Here is a 23,950-nt window from a genome sequence, read left to right on the forward strand (position 1 = left end):
TGGATTTCGACAGTCCAAGTTACTCTGTGTGCTCCACGAAGTTGGAGCTGATGCTGACGTTGCAGTTGGCTTTGGCTGCACTGCAGCAGCGGCGGCAGCACCAATTCTCTCTGTAAGTGTGTGTGTGTGTGTGTCTCTGTGTGTTTGCGAGTGTTTTACTTCTTCTCTTGGCAAGTTTGCTTTATGATTACGTTCGTTGTTCCTTTTACGGTTATTAGTTTAATTTGTTTGCTGCGGCGTTGGCGTTGCAGCATGCAACATGCTGCGCTGAAACAAAAAAAAAAAAAAAAGAAAAGAAAAAAGAGGCACAAAAACACACATACACACACACACAGACATTTATGGTCTTCCAACAAGTTCGAAATTCGCGACGACGACGACAACATTGCTGCGCTGCTGCTAGGTTGTGGCTAAAGGGGATTCGGGGGCGGGTGGGACATTGGTGCTTTGGCATTTGCATATGCAAAATATTTAGCCGAAAATCTCCGTCACCGAAGAGACTCACTCACATGTTGCATTCGCCTTTAATTTATGTATCTCAATCCGTGCTATGTGCTCGCAGTATACTCTCTGCCTCTGCCACGAGATACTTACTACACTCTAGGCCTAAATATAGCGCCGTTATGTAGAGCTATCAATGTCAACTGACGATGAGAGGAGACGCAACTGGCAGGCAGACAGATAGACAGGTAGAGTAGCCAAGTCATAGACTGGCACTGGCACTGGCTTTTGGCTTACGCAGGGGTAGGAAGTTGAAGGTCGTTCATTCTCACACACACACACACACATACATGCTCGACGAGCTCATATTTATTTATTACTTTTTATGTTGTTTTAATGACGACGTCTACGCCAACGTCGACAGCGTCTGCTCTACTTCATCTGCCTTTTTCTCTGCCCCTGCCGCTTGCCTTTGGCTCTGCCTTTGCCTCTGCTCTGCCACTTTTTGGTTTGTCCCGCGATTATTTCGGGTTATTAAACCAACCGCAGTCAGAGCAGCAACATCAACAGCAGCAGCAGCTACAATAACAATAACAACAACAACAAGCAACCAACCACTTGCAGTTTTTGAATTGCTGATTAATTTTATTGCTTGTTGTAATGATAAATTCGTTTTTATTTTCGGTTTTTGTTTTGATCACTTGTTTCGCGCTTCGCAGTCATCGTCTCTTTCTACACCACGTGACTCTATGCCGGGGTCTGCCACTGCCACTACCCCAACCCTCCTCTGCACGGGCTCTGGGTCTGCGGGGTTTACCTTTGCTTTGGTTTTTTTTTTTTTTTTTTACTGCCTTTTGGACAATGTCTGGGCATTGACGTTGACGTTGACGCCGACTGCGATTGCCCACCCGCCCCGCTGTCTGTAGTATAATTTATTAATTGTACTCAGAATGTAGACGATTTCGGTGGTTACCTCTCTTGATTGTTGTTTTTTCTTATTTGCCTTCTTCTCGCATTTTTTGGTTTGGTTCTTTGTTGTGATACGCGAATTCGTTAAACAGGTGTTTTGTGGTGTTGGCGAATGAAAAAAAGGTAAAAGGGTTGATGGCTAAGCTCAAGAAATTGCAGCTTGAGGCAGTTGGAAACCAAGGAATCGAATAGTCTATAGTGAACATTTCAGTTAAAAGCATTTATTTGAGCTAAGCTGAATACAAAAACCATATCTGAATACATTTGGCATTCAAATCTATTTGTAGGTCTGTCTAAAAACACTCTCAGCTGCCAACATTTTTTCGCCATTTCTGAGAAAGTTAAAATATTTGTGGAATTTGCACTAATAAAACGCGTCATAATGTTAGTCCGACGGGATTAAGTCGTATTCAGATAGATGAAAGGTCTTCCATCTCTCTCTCAAAGTAGTTAACCATAGTATTAAGGTATATATCTCTTATTCATCTGATGATAAGTTAGAAATCTTAGAAACTTTGGTCTACTTAAGAATTAAACATTCTGTTAATTTGTATTAACCACAAAGATGTCTAACACTTTCGCTGACAATTTAAGAATCGTGTAGAAGTTAAGTAGAAAACAAATTTTGATTGCCATTTATTGGAGGGGCACACTTATTACGTATTGTTATGTATATGTATCTCCCTCGTGTATGTATGTGTGTGTGTGTGTGTATCTTGCCGCCTTGGTCTGGCTTTTGCTTTGACAATTTGAATGGGTTTTCTCACGCTAAGCAGCGCTGTCGCTGTCGCTGCCAATGTCTCAGCCTCGGTCGGCGTCACAGCTAACGTTGGCTTTACTCTGGCGCCGGTTTGTCTTTTTATATTCATTCATGCCTTTTCTGCCCCGTTGATTGTTTTGTTTGCTTTTCCCCCCTCCTCTCACTCTCTCTCACTCTTGCTAATTCATTTTATTATTTTTTTTTTTTTGTTTTTCATTCATACTACATACATCCGCGTGTGTATATATATATTTATTTAGCTAATAATATAAGTCAAATCGAAATTATTTATGACACCCGGCATCATCGATGAATCGCCGGGCCTCCTAAACCAGATGGGAGTGTGTCTGTATATATGTATGCATATCTGTCGTTTATTTCTGTGTGTGTGTGTGTGTGTGTGTGTGTGTTTGGGTATGTGGTGCTTTCGGTTTTGAATGCTATGTAAATGGATCTGTGAGATGATTTTATTGTTTCCATTATTTGCTATCGTCATAGTCAGATGAAATAATCATCGCGTGGGTAGTTGTTGATAGTAAAAAAACACACAACAACTACACACACGTTCATATGTATGGGTGTATCTGCATCTATGAGTGTGTCTCGTGTGTGCAAGTACTCGAAATAGTAAATATTTGGTTCTCATAAAACCTCAATGAACGCTGAATACTAACAGCTGATCTAATCTTTCACATCAGGTGGGCAAATGAAAGCAATTTATATATTGTTTATAAACGTTTTGGCAAATAACAAACAAAAAAAAAAAAAGATCAACTGCAATAGAGTGTGTCAATCTAAGTAATTTGTGAAGTATTTTAAAGAATTGTCAAGCATTAATTGGAGATTATTTATAATAAATGGTTTATGATAGCATTAACATATTTTTTTTAAAACAACATTTGAATTTCTCTAGTTTTTTGACTAATCAAAAGTGAAAACCAACGAAATTAGACAAGAATCGGTTGACTAAGCCATTCATTCTGAATGATCTCTTCAAATCTCTTGAATAAGGATTTCTTCTTTAAAATACTTTCTAAGGATCAATAAGGTTTTGGCATCGTCTCTAATGATTTCTTTTAAACTCTATGCAGATATTTACCAAGAGACTCTTACTTGATCGAGTCTTGTCTTGAGGACAGGGAGGTCTTTAAAATCAATTAACAAGAATATGTTTCCTTCTATTAAAAACTCAATTTCAATTCCTTTTTATTCATCTCAAATGCTTGACAAAGAGACAACCAAACCAAACTGAGTGAGAGAAGGAGGGAAAAAAAGGATTATGCAAAGAGTTGAAAAAGTATCTCAAAAGTCGTCATGACGGCGGCCGTCGCTGACGTCGGCATCGACATCGACAATTTTTCTCTCTTGATTAGAAACTGCAAAGCAAAACAAAAAACCGGAAAAAAGGGTTATGATTTTTTTTTGTTTTTTTTTTGGTTGTTGTTGTATTTTTCATAGCTCTCTGCACATTTGCCGTATGGGTGGGGGGCGGGTCTATGTATGTGTGTGTGTGTGTGTGTGTGTGCCTGTCTCTGTTGGTATTTGCTTCTTAACTTTCGGCGATTTTTGTTGTTGTATGCGTTGTATTATTATTTTTATTGTCGCCGGCGACTGCGCTGCCAGCAACATTGTTTTTTTTTTTTCTCTTGGTGTTGTTGTTGCTGCTCTTTTAGCATTTTAAATTGACGTTTATTATGCGGCAGAGTCTGTTTTTTTTTTCTTTTTCCTTTTTGTTTTATTGTATTTTCATTTTGTGTTTTTCGTGTACTCAAGTTGGTATCTCTGTTGCCGTTGGCGTCGATGTCGCTGCTGACGTTGGCGTTGCTGCTGACGCTGGCTTTGCTGTCGCTGCTGCTGCCGCTGCTGCTCGTTTCTTTTAGTTTGTTTTGGTTTTTAATTTAATCGTTTTTGTGCCCCTGTTGCCTTGTCCTCCACTCTCCGGTTCTCTCCGTCTGTCTACTTATGTCTTTGTTGTTGTAGTTGTCGTTAAATGTGTTTAGCACGTGCTACTACTACTACGGCCTTTTGCTCTGTCCCCCGTCTCACTCGCTCACCCACTCTATATAGAAACACATATATCGCACTCACTTAGTCGGCGTCAGGGGCTGCCTTTGGTTTTGTGCCCTTTTGTGTCTGGTTTGCTCTTGCTCTTGATGCTTATTAGCGAATGCCATTCAGTCACTTGCTCACAGTCAGTGAGTACTGACTCATTTCCTCTCCGTCCATTCACTCTCCATCCCTCCCACCCCCTTTCATCTCATTCATTCATGACTCGCTTCGCTTCTCTTCTCTTCTTTGGCCGTGGCATAGTCGCTTAGAAACAAGTGGCCAATAAATTATGGGGCTCAGGCCACAAGAAGAAGTCAACAGAGAACCAAAGAGAGAGCGTGAGCAGAGAGCCCATTATTATTATTTGCCCATTGAAGGCGTAATGGTAAAATACACATAAAACCGTTACAATTTTATGTGTATGTATGTATGTACGGGAATGTGTACGTGTGTAGGCGCACGTATCGACAGCAGCAGCAAAAAATTTAGCATCTTTACCATGAGAAAATCGACTTTGATATACCCAGTAACAAAATTGAACTCTATTCTTAAAAATTGCCAATGAAATTTTCTGTTTTCTTTCCTTATAATTTAATTATGTTTGATTTAGATCGGATCATTCTACATGAATATACTAAATAAAAACATTCCATTAAACGACAACTTGAACTTTAAGATTCATTAGTATTAAACAAGATATTAAATCAACCTGGTTAAGGTCCTGAAAGAGTAACTTAGGTACCTTTAAAACAAATACTATAACCTGCTTATATCTGAGGTTTAATTTGGTTAAGTTAGCTGTAGAAACTTAAAGCCCACTTAAGCTTATCACAACAAAACAAGCTGCTTAGGATTTCATCCGCCCCGTTGCTATTTATTTAGGAAGATGCTAATACACCCTGTTTTCAATCTGTGGCATAGAGGGTATAGAAAGGGTTTATGTTGCGGTTGTTGTGATTGTTTTCCTTTTTTATTTGATTTGGAAAAACTGACCTAAGCTATGGCAGGACGCGATGTTAAGAGACGTTTTGCATGCGGGACAGTACAAATTGTTGTTAATGGAAATGAGTAGCTTCATTCCACCACCAGTTTCAGACCCCCACCAGCCCTTCCCCCACGAATCCCACTCATGAGACGAGACGTGCGTATTTCGTTTGTTCCCTTGCCAAGCGCAAGTCATCATGGTCGTTATTGTTGCTGCTGTTGTTGTTGCTGTCCGTCACTGTGTCAAGGACAAGTGGATTCCTGCCGGATATTGTATGTATGTAAATATATTGTTTAATGGCCTAAGCAAATTTGTTCTACCAATCTTCTTGACGTAGGTCAATGTTAACAAGGGAACAACATCAATTCGTATGCACAAATTACTCAATATAGAAAAGAAGATAGAGAAGAATTCAAATTGGAAAACACTAAATATAGTCATATATTTATCTAATATTATTTATATCAGTTAAGGATAAACAACTAAAATATATTTTGCTAGCAGTAGAAACTATGGCCAAAAACTATATCCATCCAACAATCCAACTCTATCCTGGGATTCGACTCACGATCACTTAGACAACAAGGAATACCTACTTAGATCTGACGAAAATGCTCAAATAAAGAGAGATTGAATCCTTTCTTATGCATTTTAAATATATTTTTTGAATGTTAACTAAATGAATGCTTAAACTATACTAGTCAGCATGGAATCAATTGAAAATACGCAAATCAAATAAGTGAATTCTAAATTTTGTTTCAATCGTTTTTAGAAAGATCTTAAGAGACTTTAAAAGAGAACTTAAAACTTCCCAAGGAATCCTTAGGAACTTTTCGTGACAGTTTTATCTGTTTCTACATTCAGAAATATTCGAATTTCTTTATTTTGTTCGATTCTTATAAGTTTCTTGCATGTTACTTAATACAAATTGTTAAGAAAACCAAAGATCAAACTCTTAATCTACAAATGATTCTTAGAAACCTTATAAATTATAAAATAAACCTTATGCATATTGCTTGTGCATTTTGATAATAGATATTGATAAAGATTTTACGACATATTTTTGATTTAGAATGTGGATTGATAATGGCGAAATTATACACAAGAAGACATAGAAAACAGGTTAATGTTCTTGTTATTTCTCGCCTTTGATAAAAACAAAAGGAAAATCTGTATAAATAAAATGTTTTCGAATGCATACATGGGTAAAATAGTGGGTCAAGTTTATATCAGAGCATTTTTGATTAGAGGCAGCAACTCATTCCGAGAAATTTTATGTAGTGGCAGTGCTTTCAACTTTCAGCAATTTGGGGCTGGCCTACATAGCCAGCACTTACGGCCCACATGGCCAGGCCCCTTGCTGCCGACACCCCCGATGGCCCCAACCTCGTCACCCTTCTTCAAGCATATGACATTTTTGCAGTTTTTGTTTTGCTCGCCAGTTTCTACAATGGCTCAGCGATTCCCCTGCCCTACCCCTCACCACCCACCCTCTTCACAATTCAACTTCTTCCTGCCACAGCAAAACTTTCATTTAATTGCTGTGAGCAATAAAGAGAAAAAAAAAAAAAAATATATGTACATTTGCTTTTGTTTACTCTGCTTCGATTGTACGAATGAAGAGTGACAGAGAGGTAGGGGACGGTGGAAAGAGTGAGAGAGGGGGGCGGCTTGGCTGCAGAGTAGGTGCAGGCGCGTGCTGTGCGTGCCTACTACGACTACAGCAACAGCAGCAACAACAATAGCAGCAGCGACGTGATGGTGATGCGTGTCTTTGTCTTGTACTGCCCCCCATCTTCTCTTTACCCACTCCACCACCATTCATCCATTCACCATTTCCATTCCCCAAATGGCTTTTCAATTGGTTTTTGCCGGTAGAGAGCAAAACATAAATGCGGCTAAAATACAAGAATCAAAACAAAACACACAAAAACCAAATTAAAAAAAAACACAAGACAAAGAGAATGAACACAGAACTCTAACAGCTGTGGGTGAGTTTCAATTCGAGACATCAAATGAATGATCATGATCATGAATCAGGAATCGTTCTATGACGATTATTCAATTGAAAAGTCAAGGGTTGAGTAAACTTAAGTCAAAAACCTAAATAAAATGTGATCATCATCTAACGGAACGTGATCATATAATCCTTAGCAAAAGCATTTGAGATAAACCCCCATATCTTAATCATTAGCTCTAAATCGATCGAGCGTAAGGTGATCATTGAATTGGAATAGATAAAACAAAACTAAGAATTTCTATTACTTACATTGACTTCGGTCCACATTTTCATTGTTTTGCCAGAATTCGTAATTTACTTATAGTTGGAGGTAATATTGTAGAATTTGTTTTTGTGTGTGTGTACGTGTGGGTGTTTTTTCTTTTGGCGCCTTTTTCTTTACTACCAATTGTCAATAGATTTCCACATGTTGGTTTAGCCCCCAAATAATTTAAATATTTACTCAAAGAGTTCACTGCAAATGCATTTTTTTACTTTAACTATTTTTCTTTCTTTCACTCAAACAACACACACAATTTGATTTTGTTTCGTTTTGTTTTGAGGGACTTTTTCTTTTGTTGTGACAATGTTGGATAATTTACGTAGTTTTTGTGCTTTGGCTGTGGCTTTGGCCGCGCGCCGTTGGCGTCGTCGTCGGTTCGCTGTCGCTTGGTCTTGGTCTTGTTGTGCGAAGTGCAGAGTTCGTACTGAAAAACAGTTAATGGTGTTGGCGCTTTTTGGGCCATGAGCCACACAGCAGTCAGAGCCAAAGCCAGAGCCAGTGCCAGAGCCAGAGTTGCCTGCCGAATGCAATGAATACGATGAAAACTCGTTGTTTAAGCGACAACCCTGCCACATGCGCACACACAACATATTACATTCGTGTTGTTATTGTTGTTGCTGCTGCTGCTGCTGCCCCTATGAGTTTTCCCATTTCGTATTTTCAGTTGCGCTGTGGAAAGCCGCCAAGCCAGGCCAAGCGAGGCAGCCTGACTGGCCACAAAAACCCTAAAACCCAAACCCAAACCCAAAACTCAATTCGATGTTGGAGCCTAATGGGCGAAATGAAACCCTTCCCTACAGCTTTTACTCTGGCCTCCTCTCACTCCCTCTCCCCCTGACTGTCTCTCTCTGTTTGCTTCTATGCCAATCGACAGTTTATACTATTTTAGTGCATGACAAACAAAGGCGGCGAAGCGGCTTGGTTAAGTCGTTGTCGTCGTTTCATAAATTCGATATTGTTGATTGCCTGCTAACGGTTCTAATCGAATTGTTATCGATATTTGGTTGGGTATCTTAGCTAACAAATCGATTTGTTATTGCAATTTTAGGATCATTTAACATCCATTCATTTAAACTAGGTCCGCTTCATGCCACAAAATTGGCCAAAACGAATTTTAAAATATGTCTATTTCACATTTACAGGTGAAATGTGTGTTGCCTACATTGCCTTTAGCAATTAATATAACGGAAAGATATTTAAAACTAATTTTCTTTGAATATATAATAGTATGTACATATAATAGTATAGTATATAAATCGGGTTTTGATTAGGAATCATAGAAATAAACTGAACAGATTTTAAAATTGCAATTCTATTGCATATATAGAATTCAGAATATTCTTAATTAAATTAATTCAGTTTAATAAAACTTCAAGGACCTTATATTTATGTATGTATATAATTTAGAAAATTCGAATATTATATTAGTTATATTATCCAAATTAAACTGGCTATAACATCCGAATAGTAGGTCAAAAGATCAATTTCTTCAGCTTGAAACTCTAATGAAATTTTGAACAAATTTACTAATTTTTTAAGATAATAAAAATAAAAGAAGTAGAAAGATAATAATTTTAATAATTTATAAGAAATGGAGGTAAAAATTTTAAAGGTTTCTATGATAATATTCAATAATGAGATAGTTCTAATCAGCTTTCAGACACCTGATCTTGAGATTTTTGAAAGTCAACCAAGTCAGGTGCTTCAGAGTTTAGAGCCTTTATGCATATTTCTACTATCATTCAACGACGTTGTTGTCGTCGTTCTCGTTGCTGTTGTTGTTGTTGTTGGCGCTGTGAACGTAATCAGCATCGACGACAGTCACCATGGAACTTTGTTGAGGACTGAAGCAACCATATAGTCGAACGACCTTTTGCTGACTGATAAAATTGGGTGGCTGGTGGTGAGTTTTGAGGGGGGACCCAGCGGCTGTCGGTTGTCGGTTGACGACTGGCGTCGGCTTAGTCGTTACAAACACAGACATACAAACACACACACACACACACGTCCACTCAAACACACACACACACACTCACACAAATCTATTCCCTGCGCAAGCCAACTCCCGCTCCGCCCCGTAAGAGACCATCGAATGACTGCTGATTGCTTTGCCTGGCTGACGTGATGGCATTGCATATACACACACATGTATATGATTGTATGTGTGTGTGTGTGTGTGTGTGTCGTCTATGTACGAGTAGCAACATTCATAGTGAAAGATTGCGTTGTTGTTGCTGGCAACTGGGTGGTTCTTTGTTTTGCACACGCCTCCCCTTCCCCCCTTTGTATAACCAACCATTCCAAACGTCCCTGCCACCACACCACATCAGACCAAACCAAACCACACCGACTCCAAAATGTGCCGAAGTGCCGAATGCTCATTCGTGCGATGCCTTCTCTTCTCGTCGTTTGCCAATATAAATTGCGACTGGTTGTTGTTGTCGTTGGAGCCAGAGCCATGAGCCATCGAGCCAGACCAAAGAGCCAGGCGGAGGCCAGGCTAGGCCTGGTCCAAGCCAGCCAAACAACCGTCGACGGATGACGACGTTTTCCGACTAACAACGGACGCGCATTTTCCACCGTTTCGAAGGCAAGAGCGCAATGAAAATGTGCGAGGCAGCGTCGCAGCGTCACAAATTGCGCTAGATGGGAACACGGGGCAGAGATGTGGGGGGTGGGGGATAATGGCTTTTGGGAGGGTCGTCAAGTAGCTCAAGAGATGGGAAACGGTTGGAATGGTTAAGGGGTTCGAGTCGGACAGAGGGATTGTTTAAGCTCTAACGATAGTGGCCGCAGCTCTGACTCGGTCTCTGACTATAGTTCTGTGTGGTATTCAAAGCATTGAAAATGCCATTTGTTGTTGTTGCCGTTGCTGTTGTCGATGTTGCTGTTGCTGCTGTTGTTTTTTTATTTCATACACTTTGCGTATCCTTTTTGTGCGTTGGCTGATTTGTGCGCACTCAAAAAAAGGAGGATAAAAAAAAGATACTTTTATAACATCGCCGCACTGAACGGCTAGCAGAAATTGAAGCTGAGGCAGGCAGCAGTAGAAGCAGCAGCAACAGCAACAGCAGCAATTGGTATCAGCAACATTAACGACGAAGGAGGCACACAACAGCAACGTCTACTGCGACGCCAGCAACATCAATTGGCGGCAGCGGCAACACCGTTACCATAGTTGCCGTGGTTACCAGTTGGGGCTCTGCTTTTGTCTACGAAAGGTCGCAGTAGTTAGAGTCCAAAGATGAAGACGAAGTCAGAGCAATGAGACTGCGTTCTCTGTGGTCGATGGTCTCTTCTTTGCCTCGGAAGCCCATGGGAAGAATTGCCGTTGGCATTGTCCGTTTTTTTTTTTTTTTTGCTAAAGTTCAAATATGCATTGCTTTTTGCTGAGGGGGTTGGGGCAACTATTTGAATCTAGAACTTGTATATCAATTCTCAAATTCTTTTCGTTTCTCTCTCTCTCTCTCTCTTGTTAGCAGAAGAATTGTTACTCTGGGGAGTATACAGGTGTTGGTATTTAAATTAGATAGATATCTATCATGATATAGAAATATATTCTTCCTGCTTATCTTCAAACTCAAAATCAGAATTGTTTAATTCTTTTATTATTTATTCATCCATATGTTTGCAAAACTTTAAAAATATATACATATGTATATACATACGATGTTTGTATGTGTTTGTGCATATTCATTAGAAATTGTTGAATGAAGCTTTCTTTATTTCCTTAAAATATTAATCATTTATTGATATTTTATTTCTGCCATAGGCCAATTTCTGTACGCATTGCTCATGCCTAAAAAAGAACCCTAAAATCCCATCCAGTTTCGGGGCTGATATTCTGATATTCGGGTATGAGAGATCCCAATGCTTTGATGATTTTGTTGTTCAGGCTTATCAACCCCATCCACACAAACACACATAGACACACACAGTGCACACACAATCGTTGCAGACAGTGAATATTCTTTTAAGAATTATTTGTTTATATATTTTTTTAACTTTCAAGCATTTTTAAATAATTTTTTTACGTTTAGTTTCTACCATGTTTGCATTTTTTGAATAATCTGTTAAAGCCCTGGTAGTCCATTGGTTAGGAGCCTTCACTGTATGTGCCCCAACATATACACATGCTCAAATACATATGCATTTATATGAACAGACAACAATATACACAAACCGACCACATATATACAGCCATATATACACACACTGACACACACACACACACACATGTACATATATCTATAAGTAAGCATATATGAAAGCAAACAAAACTCAACTGAAAATGCGGTAAGTCAGAGCTGGTGGGCTTAGAAGGGTTTTCCACTTTTCACTCTATCTATATACAAATATTAGTAGATAACTGAATAATTCGTTTAGATTATTCCTTAGATTTGATATTTGAATTTTAACTTGTAAATTATTCTTCGTTGAGGTAAATACTAGGCAGAGAATCTCTTCCTTTTAGTGTGTAATAGATAGTTTCACTTATTAATAATAATATTTAAGTATTTCTTAGTTGCAGAATACTTTTAAATATGACTCAATAAAGCTACATATTTCTCTAGCATTTCTCAAAATTGTTTTAGGACTTTAAATTAAGCATATAATGAGAGTAGATCGAACTGGAGAATTGGAGAAATGGGCTTCAATCTAATTGGTTTACTGATTTTCGATTGAAATTCCATAGTTTATCTATAAAACTAATAAACGTTTTAACAATGAACTAGTGAATCGAATCGAATAGGTAGATCGCTCCCTCTTCAAGTTGGGGCGCCTCTGTGGTTGTTGCTGCTGCTGCTGCGATGCGTTGGCTGCCCTGTTGTTGTATTTTGCCGCACAGCAACAACAACACCAACAGCAACAACAACATTCGTTCGTTAGATGACTGTGCTCTGTGTGTATCTGTATCTCTGGCTGTGTGTGTGTGTGTGTGTATGTGTGTGGATGTATGTATATATACAGTCCTACATTTCCATCGATTTAATCTATCTGACTACGACATCAACCAAACACATACACATACACACACACACACAAACACACGCTCACAGTGAAAATCCGCCCAAAGTACGTAGAGAGGAGGAAATTGTCAGACAGTCGCTTCGTCTGTATGCCGTTTTGTCGGTTTGTCTGTTTGTCGGTTAGTCGTTTCGTACAAATAACGAAATGGCAATGGGGTGTACGTACGGGGTCGGGACGGCCCTGGTTTGCTTGACTGGGACTGAACTGGGTGGTTGGTTGGTGGTACTTGGTCGCGGCATGAGCAATGACATGATGCTATGGCAGAAGGTACGGGTATGAGTATGGGCAAATGGGCATGGACATGGGCATGGGCATGGGCAATGGGTTGGGTCGTTGCTTTTTGGGTTGAGTTGGAGCCGCATAAATTTCTCGTCTCGTTCGTCTACTTTTCCCAGTGTATCTTTGGCTATACATACATACATATGTGTGTGTGTGTGTGTATGCCATTGTGTATGCTTGTTGTGCGCTTCTACTACTACTACTATGAACGACGACGACGTCAACGGCGCCACAATTGAACTGTCAGTATACCGTCCTTATAGGTCTAGGAGGGCGGCAGGAGATTCTAGAGCTGGAGTTGGATCTGTGTAACTTATACTACAATTGCATAGAAGGAATAGCAATAGTGTTAGAAAATTACTAATAACAAAGCAGTCCACATAGGATTGCTTATTGATTGTGAATGTATTGCAATTAATATTTATTTTAAATGTTAAAAGATCACTCCATTAACAAATCTTTTCAATAGAAAACCTTAGATTCAGGCTAGATTCAGAAACATTAACACAATGATCCCTTTGTGAGATCTTATCATACCAAAACCTTTTAAACTCTTTTAACAGTGTATTTGATTGACAATTTCAGGATATTCTCACAGTGTACACATTGCCATGACAACAACTTTAGAAACAAGCTACAACAACAACAGCAAGAACATCTAGGCACTAAAAGCAACAACAACAACAACAAAATGAAGAAGCAAATAAAAGATTGCCATTGCCATTCAGAATGCCCTGTTTCCCAGCCAATAGCCCCAAGTCCAGAGCTGAATCAGAGAGTTGCTGGCCGAAGTTAGAGCTGCTCCGTTGAGTTGGAATCAACTCTATCAGCATTTTGTGTGACTCGAACCGGACTATGGACACTGAACTCGGCGCCAAAACTGAAATAGAATGCGAATTGCTAGGGAATACACGAATGCCATATGTGTTGACCAGTCGACCAATGGTCACCAGAGCCAGCACCAGAGATATAGAACCAAGGATACAGACAAAAACGAAGAAATACTGAAAGCTAATAGATAGCAAAAGAGAGAGAGAGAGAAGGACAGAGAGAGGGAAAAGGAGACAGAGAGTGAGATGGACATAAACAGAGCCTGGAGGCAAGTTAAAGTTTCTGCTGCAGCAGCAAGTGGAGCGACTACAACAGGATGGTCACGTTGAAACTCAGTTGCATGTTACGTATACGTACTGTAGTCAGTCTGATGATGGCAAATGCAAATACACATTCTCACACACAGACAATCAAAGATATAGACATGTATGCGCATGTTACATGTGCATATGAAATATTGACCCCTGCATAGGAGAATAGCCGAAATTTCGAACATTAAGCTTGTGGTCTAGGCCTTAAATGGAGTCCAAGTACATGGTTTGGTTGCAACCCGAAAAAACTAACACCAAATTAGATCATGCATGACTGTCTATCTATAAGGATTGAAACTAGAATTGTTTGCAGGTGATTCGGAATATATTAAATTGTGAAACGGCATACAAATACACAAAGCTAGAGTAATTTCCGTCCATTATTTGCATTACCTAATGAAACTAATTTTGACCAATTTTCATTAGTTTAGTTTTCACATTTGTATTATCTATTAGAATCTCAAAGCTTTGTGCTTCAATTTTGAGCGTGATTTTGTTGTGAAAAGTTTTTCTTATTTGTTGATTAAACAGATTTGTTTTAAATGAACGGCTAACTAAACTTAGGTATATATTTACAGGCTCTTTGCTTTACAGTTGAAAACAGGACTAGAAAGGAAGCTGTTTTTTAACCTACTAAAGTTAGTTGACATGGTCTACACATGATTCGCTTAGCTGTTATAATGTCAGCCATTTCATAAAAATGTTGATAATTTAACAAAGAGAAATTGGTAATGCTTTATAAGTTAAAGCGTTTTACCTCACCTCTTCCCTTAGTCATTGATCAATTTGAACTCTTTAATCTATTGAGTGCAACCTTTAATGTGACTTCAATGTGTTGGTATTCCATTTACCTACTGTTTCCTTTCATTCTGACAGCAAAATCAACTTCTGCGTAACTGACCTTTTATTTGAATACATCTATAAATAGATGTGCGAATGAGTGTGTGTTTGCGTTGGGTATTGATGTTGCCAATCAAAGCAAAGTACTTACTAGTACTTACACTTGACTCTATTCACAGGTTTCCTGACATTCATTTAAGATTTCTGCAGATATTTTATGCCTAATTAAAAGGAACTAAATACAAAAACAAACTACTAAATACAAGGTAACCAAATTAAATGCAAAAAGAGAGAGAAAAAAATGCGATGAGAGGTGTCTGATGGGAAGAACCACTTGTTACCATGTTTCATGTTGTTTGTTGGCTTCCTCTGTGTTTCTTTACTTTACTTTTTTTTTGGGAAAGCGCCAACGTCAAAGTCGAGACATCAAAAGAGAGTGAGCAAGGTGGAGGAGCATGAGGGGGAGGGTGGAGCTGCGAGAGCATTGAACGTAACACTTTCGCTGGGCGATGATGATGACGACAACACAAGCAGCAGCAGCAGCCAACATTGACTAATGATAGATGGATGGATGGATGGATAGATGGCTTTGAATGGCAGGCGGCAGGTTTGGCTACCCGCCTTTTGCCTTGCATACATTACAAACGCAGCAACAGCAGCAACATCAGCAACAACTACATCAGCAACAAAAAGCGTACATAAATAAATAAAAAGCAGCCCCAGTAAGGGAATGCCAGAGAAGGAGAAGGAGAAGTAGAAGTTGGAGGTGGAGATGGAGCATGGCTCGGGCGGGGGGCCAACAATAAATTGTTCAAGGTCGCCGCTTGTCTGCTGCTTTCAAGCATGAAAAATGCAAAACAAACGTCGACGCAAACGGCAAAGTCAACGTCAACGGCGATGCCAACGTTAACAGCGGTTGAGCCATGGCAAAACTCAACGACGACGACGACGACGAGGACAACAAAGTCTGTCATAATTCACATGCGAGTTGAGTCCACGTGGTGAATTTCTACTCCGCCTACAACTCTTACTCTTACCCATCCACCCTCGTCCTGCTCGTCCCTGTGGACGCCTCTTTTAGCTCAGCTTCCTCCACCATATTTTCCTTTCTAAAAATTTTAGAGCCCAGACATGCATGATTTTTAGTTTAGCTGGCAGCAGGCAGCAGCTTCAAACAGCTGGAAAAATGTATTAAAAACCCCAAAACGCACCCTGTTGTCGTGTGTCGGGCGGGTGGTGGCATCCCCTTTATGTTCTTTCAAAAAACCGAAGAGCATTGGCATTGGATTGCTCTTCACACGTGTGTGTGTGTGTGTGTTTGTATGTGCGAAACCATAAATTGAAAATACGCTGGCTCTGCCTTCGATGCTGCTGCCGCTGCTGACGTTAGCACCGCTGCTGCTGCCACTGCTGACGTTGCAGTCTCTTTCAACGTCGACTTTGTTAAGAAAGGGGTTGGCACAAAAAGTTTTTCACTTTTCACGGCGGCACAACAGAAATAAAAATCCGAAAATTGCTAAAGAAACTTTCGCTGAACCTCAACGGCAACAGTGACTGCAACGTCAACAGCGACAGAGACGCCGGCGTCAACAATGACGATGAAGATGATGATGATGATGATGATGATGATGATGATGATGATGACGATGAGAATGTGTCTCCTCCACTTCCACTGCCATTTCTGCTGATTAAGTCAGAGTCTACAGTCTGTGCATTGTTGTCCTGCGGTTGCCAGACGCCGACACCAACACCAACACCAATAACGACACCTTGCTCTCTGAGTCCACCATCATCCTCACCTCTTTCTCCTGTTCCTTCTCCAGCAGGAGCTGCTGCTGTTCCTTTTGCATTTGCATTTGCATAACTCCTCCACGCACTTTGACATGTGGCTGGTTGAAATTTTGCAGTCAAGTGTTTTGAATGAACATTCCTTCCTCTTCTATTCATACATACATATATGTATATATGCATATGTGTGTGTGTGTATGTGTGCGTGTCTATATGTATTTGGGTCAGATGCATGGCACACGCACTGCGCGCCCAGACACATCCTTAAAAGCAGCAGCCAAGCCATCCAGCCAACCAGCCTCCCAGTTTCAGGCTCACCAAATTGCACACAGCCTGCGGTTTTCTCGACTGACCTTTCACAGCAGGTTACTACCACTTGCGGGTTGGGGTTGGGGGGTCGGAGGCGAAATGGCCGTGCCATGAGGTGTCATCGCATCACCTGCTGCGCTTAACAAAACTTTTAGCAGGTCAACTTGTTGTTTTTGTTATTGTTTGAATACCAATTAGTGGGTCATGTCATAAGTATTGGTTGGTGGCCCAACATATTAATATAAATAGAAATAATTATCAACAGCCAGAATATGATATAATAACAAAAATATCAATTTACTCTCAAGTTTTTGAAGAAGGAACAAACGAAGAAAGAAATTAATAACAATATTTAGTTAAACAATTTGAAAGCTGAGAAAGTTTAGTACCTAAATACAAATGGGTTTAATATAATATAATAACAATTAAATGAACATAGATAAATTAATTGTTTCTTCTTTCATTTGAAACTTTAACCTTTAGAACATAAAGATTATGAGATCTTCTATCAAAGCAGGATAAAAACGAAATGTTATCTTGATAAGAATAAAACTTATACGAACTGACCAATTGCATAATAATTTTAATAATTTGTATACAAGAATTGGAATTTAAAGGTTTATTTACCTAAATAACTTTAGTTCATCTACTAACCCAGTATCCCACAGTACAAAGATCTACTTTGGTCCAATTGATCTACTCTATAATATGGCAATTACTTACTTAGAAGTCTTTGCAACTTAAGTTTTAGCACTAAATAATGAGTTAAATTAGAATTGAGCAAAGGAATTGTTTTGACAGAAATAAATCACATTACTTTTACTACTTAAAGATAGCTTCATTTATATCGAGCCTAATGCTAGATTTGTTAATTAAGTATCAATATTGTGAAGAGGTTGCTAAAAGTATTTTCTTTAATGTAGCAAATTTTATTAAATTAAATAATCACAATTTGTATTTTAATCCTTTTATGCAATATTCGGTTATAAAGGTTTCATTCGTGTCTTAAACATTTCATCAGAATTTTGTGCATTTACATATTTTGTAATTGTAGTAAACAAAATTCCAAAATACTTATTAGCAATGGCAAAGAACAAAAAGAAATTGAATTCAATACGCCCCCCCTCTCTCTCTCTCTCTCTCACTCTCTCACTCACTCTGTGTGTTTATCTAGAATGCATATGAAAATCCCTTTTTCTAATTACACAATGGAAATAAGCATATCATTTATTTAGCATTTGTCCTTTTATCATGTCAATGTCTTGTCGTAGGATTTCTAATTTTCTAACACACAACTCAAAGCTTAAATGCAAGAAATTTAATAAACATTTCTAGTGCGAATATATATTTTTGGGGTTCTACCTAACTTTAACCCCCCTGCCTTCATTCTACCCCCTACACTTACCCAGCCCAAAGCCAAAGCCTACATACACTCACACACACACCACACACTCAAAAGATATATACATCTACAAAGATACTTTTGCTAGGAGCGTCTCTGCTTGCTGCTGCTGATGCTGCTGCTGTTGTTTGTACAAAAACAAGACGCATTACAATAACAACAACAACAACAATAGACAACAACAACAACACTAACGTACATTCTTGGCGTGTTAGACTTTTAGCAACAACAAGAACAAGAAGACCAAGTAGAAATAGTAGTAGAACCTGAAGCAGGAGCAGGAGCAGGAGCAGAAGCTGAAGCAAAGGCAGAAGCAGGACCAGAAGCCGGAGCAAAAGAGCTGGAGTATAACAACAACAAGCAAACGCTTTTTGCTTGATTCGCCCTTGTGACTGGTGGCACTGGCTGCCTGTTCTTGTGCCTCAGCTTCAGCTTCATTTCTATCTGCGCATCTCTGTAATCATCATCAACACCATGAGCCAGCCAGGACAAGCAAGCAGCAGTCAGCCAGCCAGCCATCCTGTCCTCGTGCGCAATATCCTTGTCGTCCTTTTCAAAGCACAACCTCAGCCTCAGCCCCGGCAACATCCCTGCCATACTATATCTATCCCCACTACCATCTACCATCTACATTTTCCATTTTCGTTTTCATTCTGGCCAAAACCAAGCCAGAGACAGAGAGACACAGACCCAGAGCCAAGCCAAGTCGTCGAGTCCTTGCTGCTTCATTATTTCAGCATGCTGCTGCCGTTCCTGCTGCTGCTGCTGCTTCTCGATGCCTTTTCTATCTGATGGATACGTATACGTACCGTGTGCCTTATCCCTCCCCAAAAACCCGCCGAGCCCCTGTCTACCACTTACCCCCCCAGCACCCTTCCTTTCTTCCTTCATTCAACCGCCTGTCTTTCCATCCTTGTTCCATGTTGTTGCCGTGAATTTGCAGCATTTTATCCTTCGTCCGACCAAGCCAATGTATATATATATATAAGTGTATGTGTATTTGTGTGTGTATGTCTGTTTGTGCTGACAATAAAAGTTTCGTATACACACACACACACACATACATGAAAGCTTAATGCTTTGCCGTTGTGTATATATATAAGTGTGTGTGTGTGTATACATATATATGTACATATATATGTATGGCCCATCGTATTTCAGAGCAAGTTTTTATACCCTATAGCAGTGAAATGAGAACATTTGAGCCTAACTTAACTTTAGCTACGTTTACTTTTTTGATAATATTTGAAAACTTTATACATATTTAGTCTGATTTTTGAATTTTCGAACATTTACAAGAATTTCCAATGAATTTTCTTTAATAAAAAGTATAAAAAAACACTTAAAACTTTACACAAATATCAGTTTTTCAGTATGATACAAAGAAATATTTTATCCATCAGCAAGATTTTTTACTCTTTTAATGGATTCAGGAGAATCTAGACACTATAAAAGGATTTCTAGAAGTAAATTAGGATTGGAAATCACATTTGTCTTTTAGAAAATATCTTCGAATCGAAAGATGTTTAATCAATATTGTTATTAATAATTTAGTTAATAAAAAGCTTTGTTTATAAAATATTGAATGTCTAAAAACATTACTTCTTCAATTGCGAAATTTTCCCTTGGATTTTCTCCACTAATTTTCTATTTCTTAGAGCATTTGGTTGGTCGTTCATATTCTTAACTCTCTTCAATTCCAATCTTGTTGTTGCTATGTATATGTGTCTCTGTGTGTGTGTGTGTGTTGTTGGTGTTCGTTATGCCGACAACGTAGAACTGTGTAGCTCGTGTGGTGGGTGGTGGGCAGGCGAATTGGGTGGTTGAGTGGGTAGGTGGGTTGCTTGATTGGGTGGTGGCTGCTTGTCAGACATTTTGGCTCTTAGCTGGGGCTGGGTGGCTGGTGTGTCTGTGGGTCGCATAACGGTTACAGTGAAACTTTTGCCCTATTGTGACAAACAAACGACAACGACGCAGGGTCGGCTGAACGGACGAGGGGGAGGTCGGACGGACGGGCAGGCTGGCAGGCAGGCAGGAGGAGAGTCACCCTCAACCATGCGGCCGTGGGTGTTGCGAGAGTTTGGGCCCCATGTTGAATAGCAAAGTGAGCGACCGACTGACAGGCAAGCGCACGGCCTGAAATGTCTCTATACAGGGTGTTTTGCTGGCATCATTGCCTAGTGCAGCTAATGCCACCAATTGAGGCATCCTCTATCCAACATATATACATACACAATGCTCATTGTGCGTCCCTTTTGGCTTTTTTCATGCAGGACCCCCCGAAACAAACTATTGTTGCCTGTCGCTCTCTGCGAAAACTAAATGAATGAGTCCATGGAAGAGAATGGGTGGCAGGGAGCCCGGAGTCGAAGCTGAAGCCGGAGCTGAATCTGGGGCTGTTGATAGATCCACGGGTGGATTGGGTTGGGTTGGTTTGCATGTTGAATGCGTAGAATTTGGCATGTGGCTGCAGGCGCCATTGGCTTGAACTCTAGCTCTAGCGGCGGCGCATTGGTTTTTAGTCTTTTAGTCCGATCAGGCGGCAATTTTCCTCCTCCATGTGCATATATCTGCGTTTTTTCTTCGATTTTTTTTCGACTTAACAATCGATAACATTTCTTGCTTCAAAAAACAGTCACATTTATAACTTTAAGTTCAATATTTAACTCAGGTATATGACGCATGCGATTTCTGGTTTTATCGTTTGAGTATGAACAAAACCAACAACAACAATAATAAAAAAACGAAAAAAACAATGTTTTTTTGCGCTGCGCTGTTTGCTTTGATGACACACACACACATATGTACATAAGCTCGAACTTTGGGAACGTCCCAAAAAATAAAAACAACAACAATAAGGCATACAACAAATATTCGCAAGTTGGCATTACTTCAACTCAAAATTGAGGGGCTAGGCCCCATTGAACCGAATTTCAAAGTGGCACACGCACATACATACATATGTATTTGTGGTCCAAAAACCGATCCTCATGGGTAAAGAAAATAACCACTGATAGCATCGAAGTGTGTGACTAACTAGGCGATCACTTTGATATATCTTATCTGCCCTAGACACATGAACTCCAAGTGAGCCAAGTCATAAGTTAATTGTTATTAGATCTAACTTTATGGTAATTGCCTTAGTTGCTCTTGCTTGTTTTAATCGTAACTATTTTTATAAACCATTTGCATAAAGATCAACTTATCAAAGTTGAGCTTAAATTACTATATTTTCTAATCAAGTTTGCTTTTTATGCCATACACCCATAGGGTGAAATGGTATATTAAAGTCGCCAAAATGTATGTATGTATGAACAGGCAGAAGGAAGCTTCTCCGACCCCATAAAGTATATATATTCTTGATCAGGATCAACAGCCGAGTCGATCTAGCCATGTCCGTCTGTCCGTATGAACCCCTAGATCTCGGAGACTATAAAATTTAGAGCCACCAAGTTTGGTATGTAGACTCGTAGAGTATGTAAATTGGTCGAGTTTATTTCAAAATTTTATTTTTGGTATGTATATGTGCTTAGTAGATTTTGCCACGCCCCTTTCCGCCTCCGTAATTTAAAAAAACTCGATTATCTTCCGTATTTTTCTATTCTATTATTCAATTAAATAAAATAATAATATCCAGCAAAATACCAATGGATCAAAATCGGAGCAAAAATAGTCGAGTTATGCATATGAACGTTTTTCCATAAGGCCGGAGTTGGCCGTTGGCTGGTGGGGGCGCTAGGGTGCTCGTATGTTTGAGTGAGCGAGATACTAAGATATGCTTGTAAAAAGCACGTAAAAATGCATTTGTTTAATAAAATTTAAATATTTGCTTTACTGGTGTATGGTATACCTAAGTCGGCGAGACGACTTACTTCATTTTTAATTTAATCTAATCAATAGAAACTTAAAATAAGTTAAAAATTAGATACATTTTTAAACTTTCTGAGAGTCTTTAATAGAGATTTTTTTCTTTAAATTTTTAAACTCTTTATTATTTTGATTTAGGTATCTTTGAGATCTAATTGTTATGATCTTTAACCATACTTTTAAGAAATTGAATATTTTGGCGATTTGATCGTGCTTTTTAATTGGTTTTCTTAATAAAACTTAACCTTGATGCAGAAAAGTCAATCAATAACTGTCCCGATTTTGTTTTCGAATCATGGAAAAATCAATGTAGAATTCAAATTTTAGGTGACACATTAACTAACGACTAAATTCATTAGTCGTCTTTCAAAAATTGGAAAGAAGACTTGATAAGTTTAAACTTTAGTTGCAATGTTTTAGTTAAGAAGGTCCTTAACTAAAGTGCATTAAGAAGAAAAACAATACTTAATCTGAGAAGTTTTAATACTTTAATAACGATCAGTACATATAAAAAAGATTTCGAGTTAAAATTTAACAAAAATAAGGCAATAAGGAATAGCTTAAAGTAGCCAATTTTAATCTCTTAAACTTTCTAGGTTAAGAATAAAAAGCAAATTCCAATTTAAGATCACTTTTGGGGGCAATTGCTCCATTTGCTCATTTAATTACTTAAACTCGCACTTTAATGTGCTCTCGATAAAGTTTCTAGCTTTCTGTTTAGTTAGCATGCTAAAATGGGGAGGACCTGCAAAGAGGCAAAAGGAAAACCGAAATCCTCAACCCAACCACCCAACCATCTACTCCAGTTCATACAAATATATAGGTATATATATGTATGTATGTACATAGTTTAGTATAGTATATAGAATGTATGTATATGTATGTGTATAACCCAATCTAAAGGCTAAGGCCTGCTTGCTGCTGCTACTATTTCTGTCCACACACATCGATCGATGCCTCAGTGGTGTTGTTGTTGTTTCTCTTTCTTATTTTTTGGTTTTTTGTTGTTGTCGATGTGTTTTTTGTTCTTGTTGTATTTCGGTTGCGTTGCGCAAATGGCAACTGGTCGTCAGCAGCGAGCGTCATGTGCTTGAGAACCAGAACCAACAAAACCAGCCAGCAACAACAGAAGTTAGCCGGAGCCGGAGCCAATGCCAAAGTACCAACCAGCCAGCGAACGAGCGAACCAACTGCCAACCAACCAAGCCAACCAACGAACCAAGCCAACCAGCCAGTGCGCTGTAAATGGGAACGCAAAGCAACAAAGCAACGACAAAACCAAATCCAAGTACAAGAATCGTCGACTCAACGTAGTCGTTGCCGTTGTCGATTTGCAGGTTGTTCTGTTCTGTTCTCTGACTCAGGGTCTGGTCTCGGTCTCGGCTCCAGCACAGTGCTCTCAGGTTCTGTGATTCTACAGACCAAAATGTGTGCGTTGTCACAGTGTGGTATGGTATTTCCTTTATCGCATAAAATGTTCAACGGGGCAGAGGCAGAGTGGAAGGGAGGCGAATATTTTAGGACTGTGCACACTCAACTTCTTCTGGTCGACGAGCCTCCTCTTTGACCTCCTCCTCCTTCCCCCCTAAGCCCAAGCCAAGAGTTGGACTACAGCCGGCCGCCCACACCTTTCGTTCTCTGTTCTCGTCTGTTCGTCTTGACATTTGCGTTTTGCCCTGCTGCCTGGGTTAGTTGAAGGAAGTTTATGGAGAAAGGGAAAACCAAAGCGAAAGAACAGTGGAACAGTCAGTCAGTTTAAGATAAACTCAAATTAAAGGGTTTAGAAAACAAAAATAATATCTATAT

At 39.3% G+C, this 23,950-nt stretch overlaps 1 protein-coding gene across 2 annotated transcripts in view; it reads right to left on the minus strand.

Annotated features, from left to right (window-relative positions):
* Positions 1 to 23,950, minus strand: part of tara (taranis) — a 63,426-nt gene that overhangs the window by 26,330 nt on the left and 13,146 nt on the right. Inside the window, exon 1 of one of the 2 annotated variants that reach the window (XM_068296908.1) lies at positions 7,474 to 7,910. The exons of the other annotated variant lie outside the window; for it this stretch is intronic. Coding sequence (XP_068153009.1) covers positions 7,474 to 7,497 — 24 coding nt within the window. The 5' untranslated portion in view covers positions 7,498 to 7,910. Of the gene's footprint in view, positions 1 to 7,473; positions 7,911 to 23,950 lie in introns of those variants that run through there. 2 annotated transcript variants of the gene reach the window in all.

This window comes from Drosophila tropicalis, unplaced genomic scaffold (assembly GCF_018151085.1).
Source record: "Drosophila tropicalis isolate 14030-0801.00 unplaced genomic scaffold, ASM1815108v1 contig_859, whole genome shotgun sequence".
In the NCBI taxonomy this organism is placed as follows: domain Eukaryota; kingdom Metazoa; phylum Arthropoda; class Insecta; order Diptera; family Drosophilidae; genus Drosophila; species Drosophila tropicalis.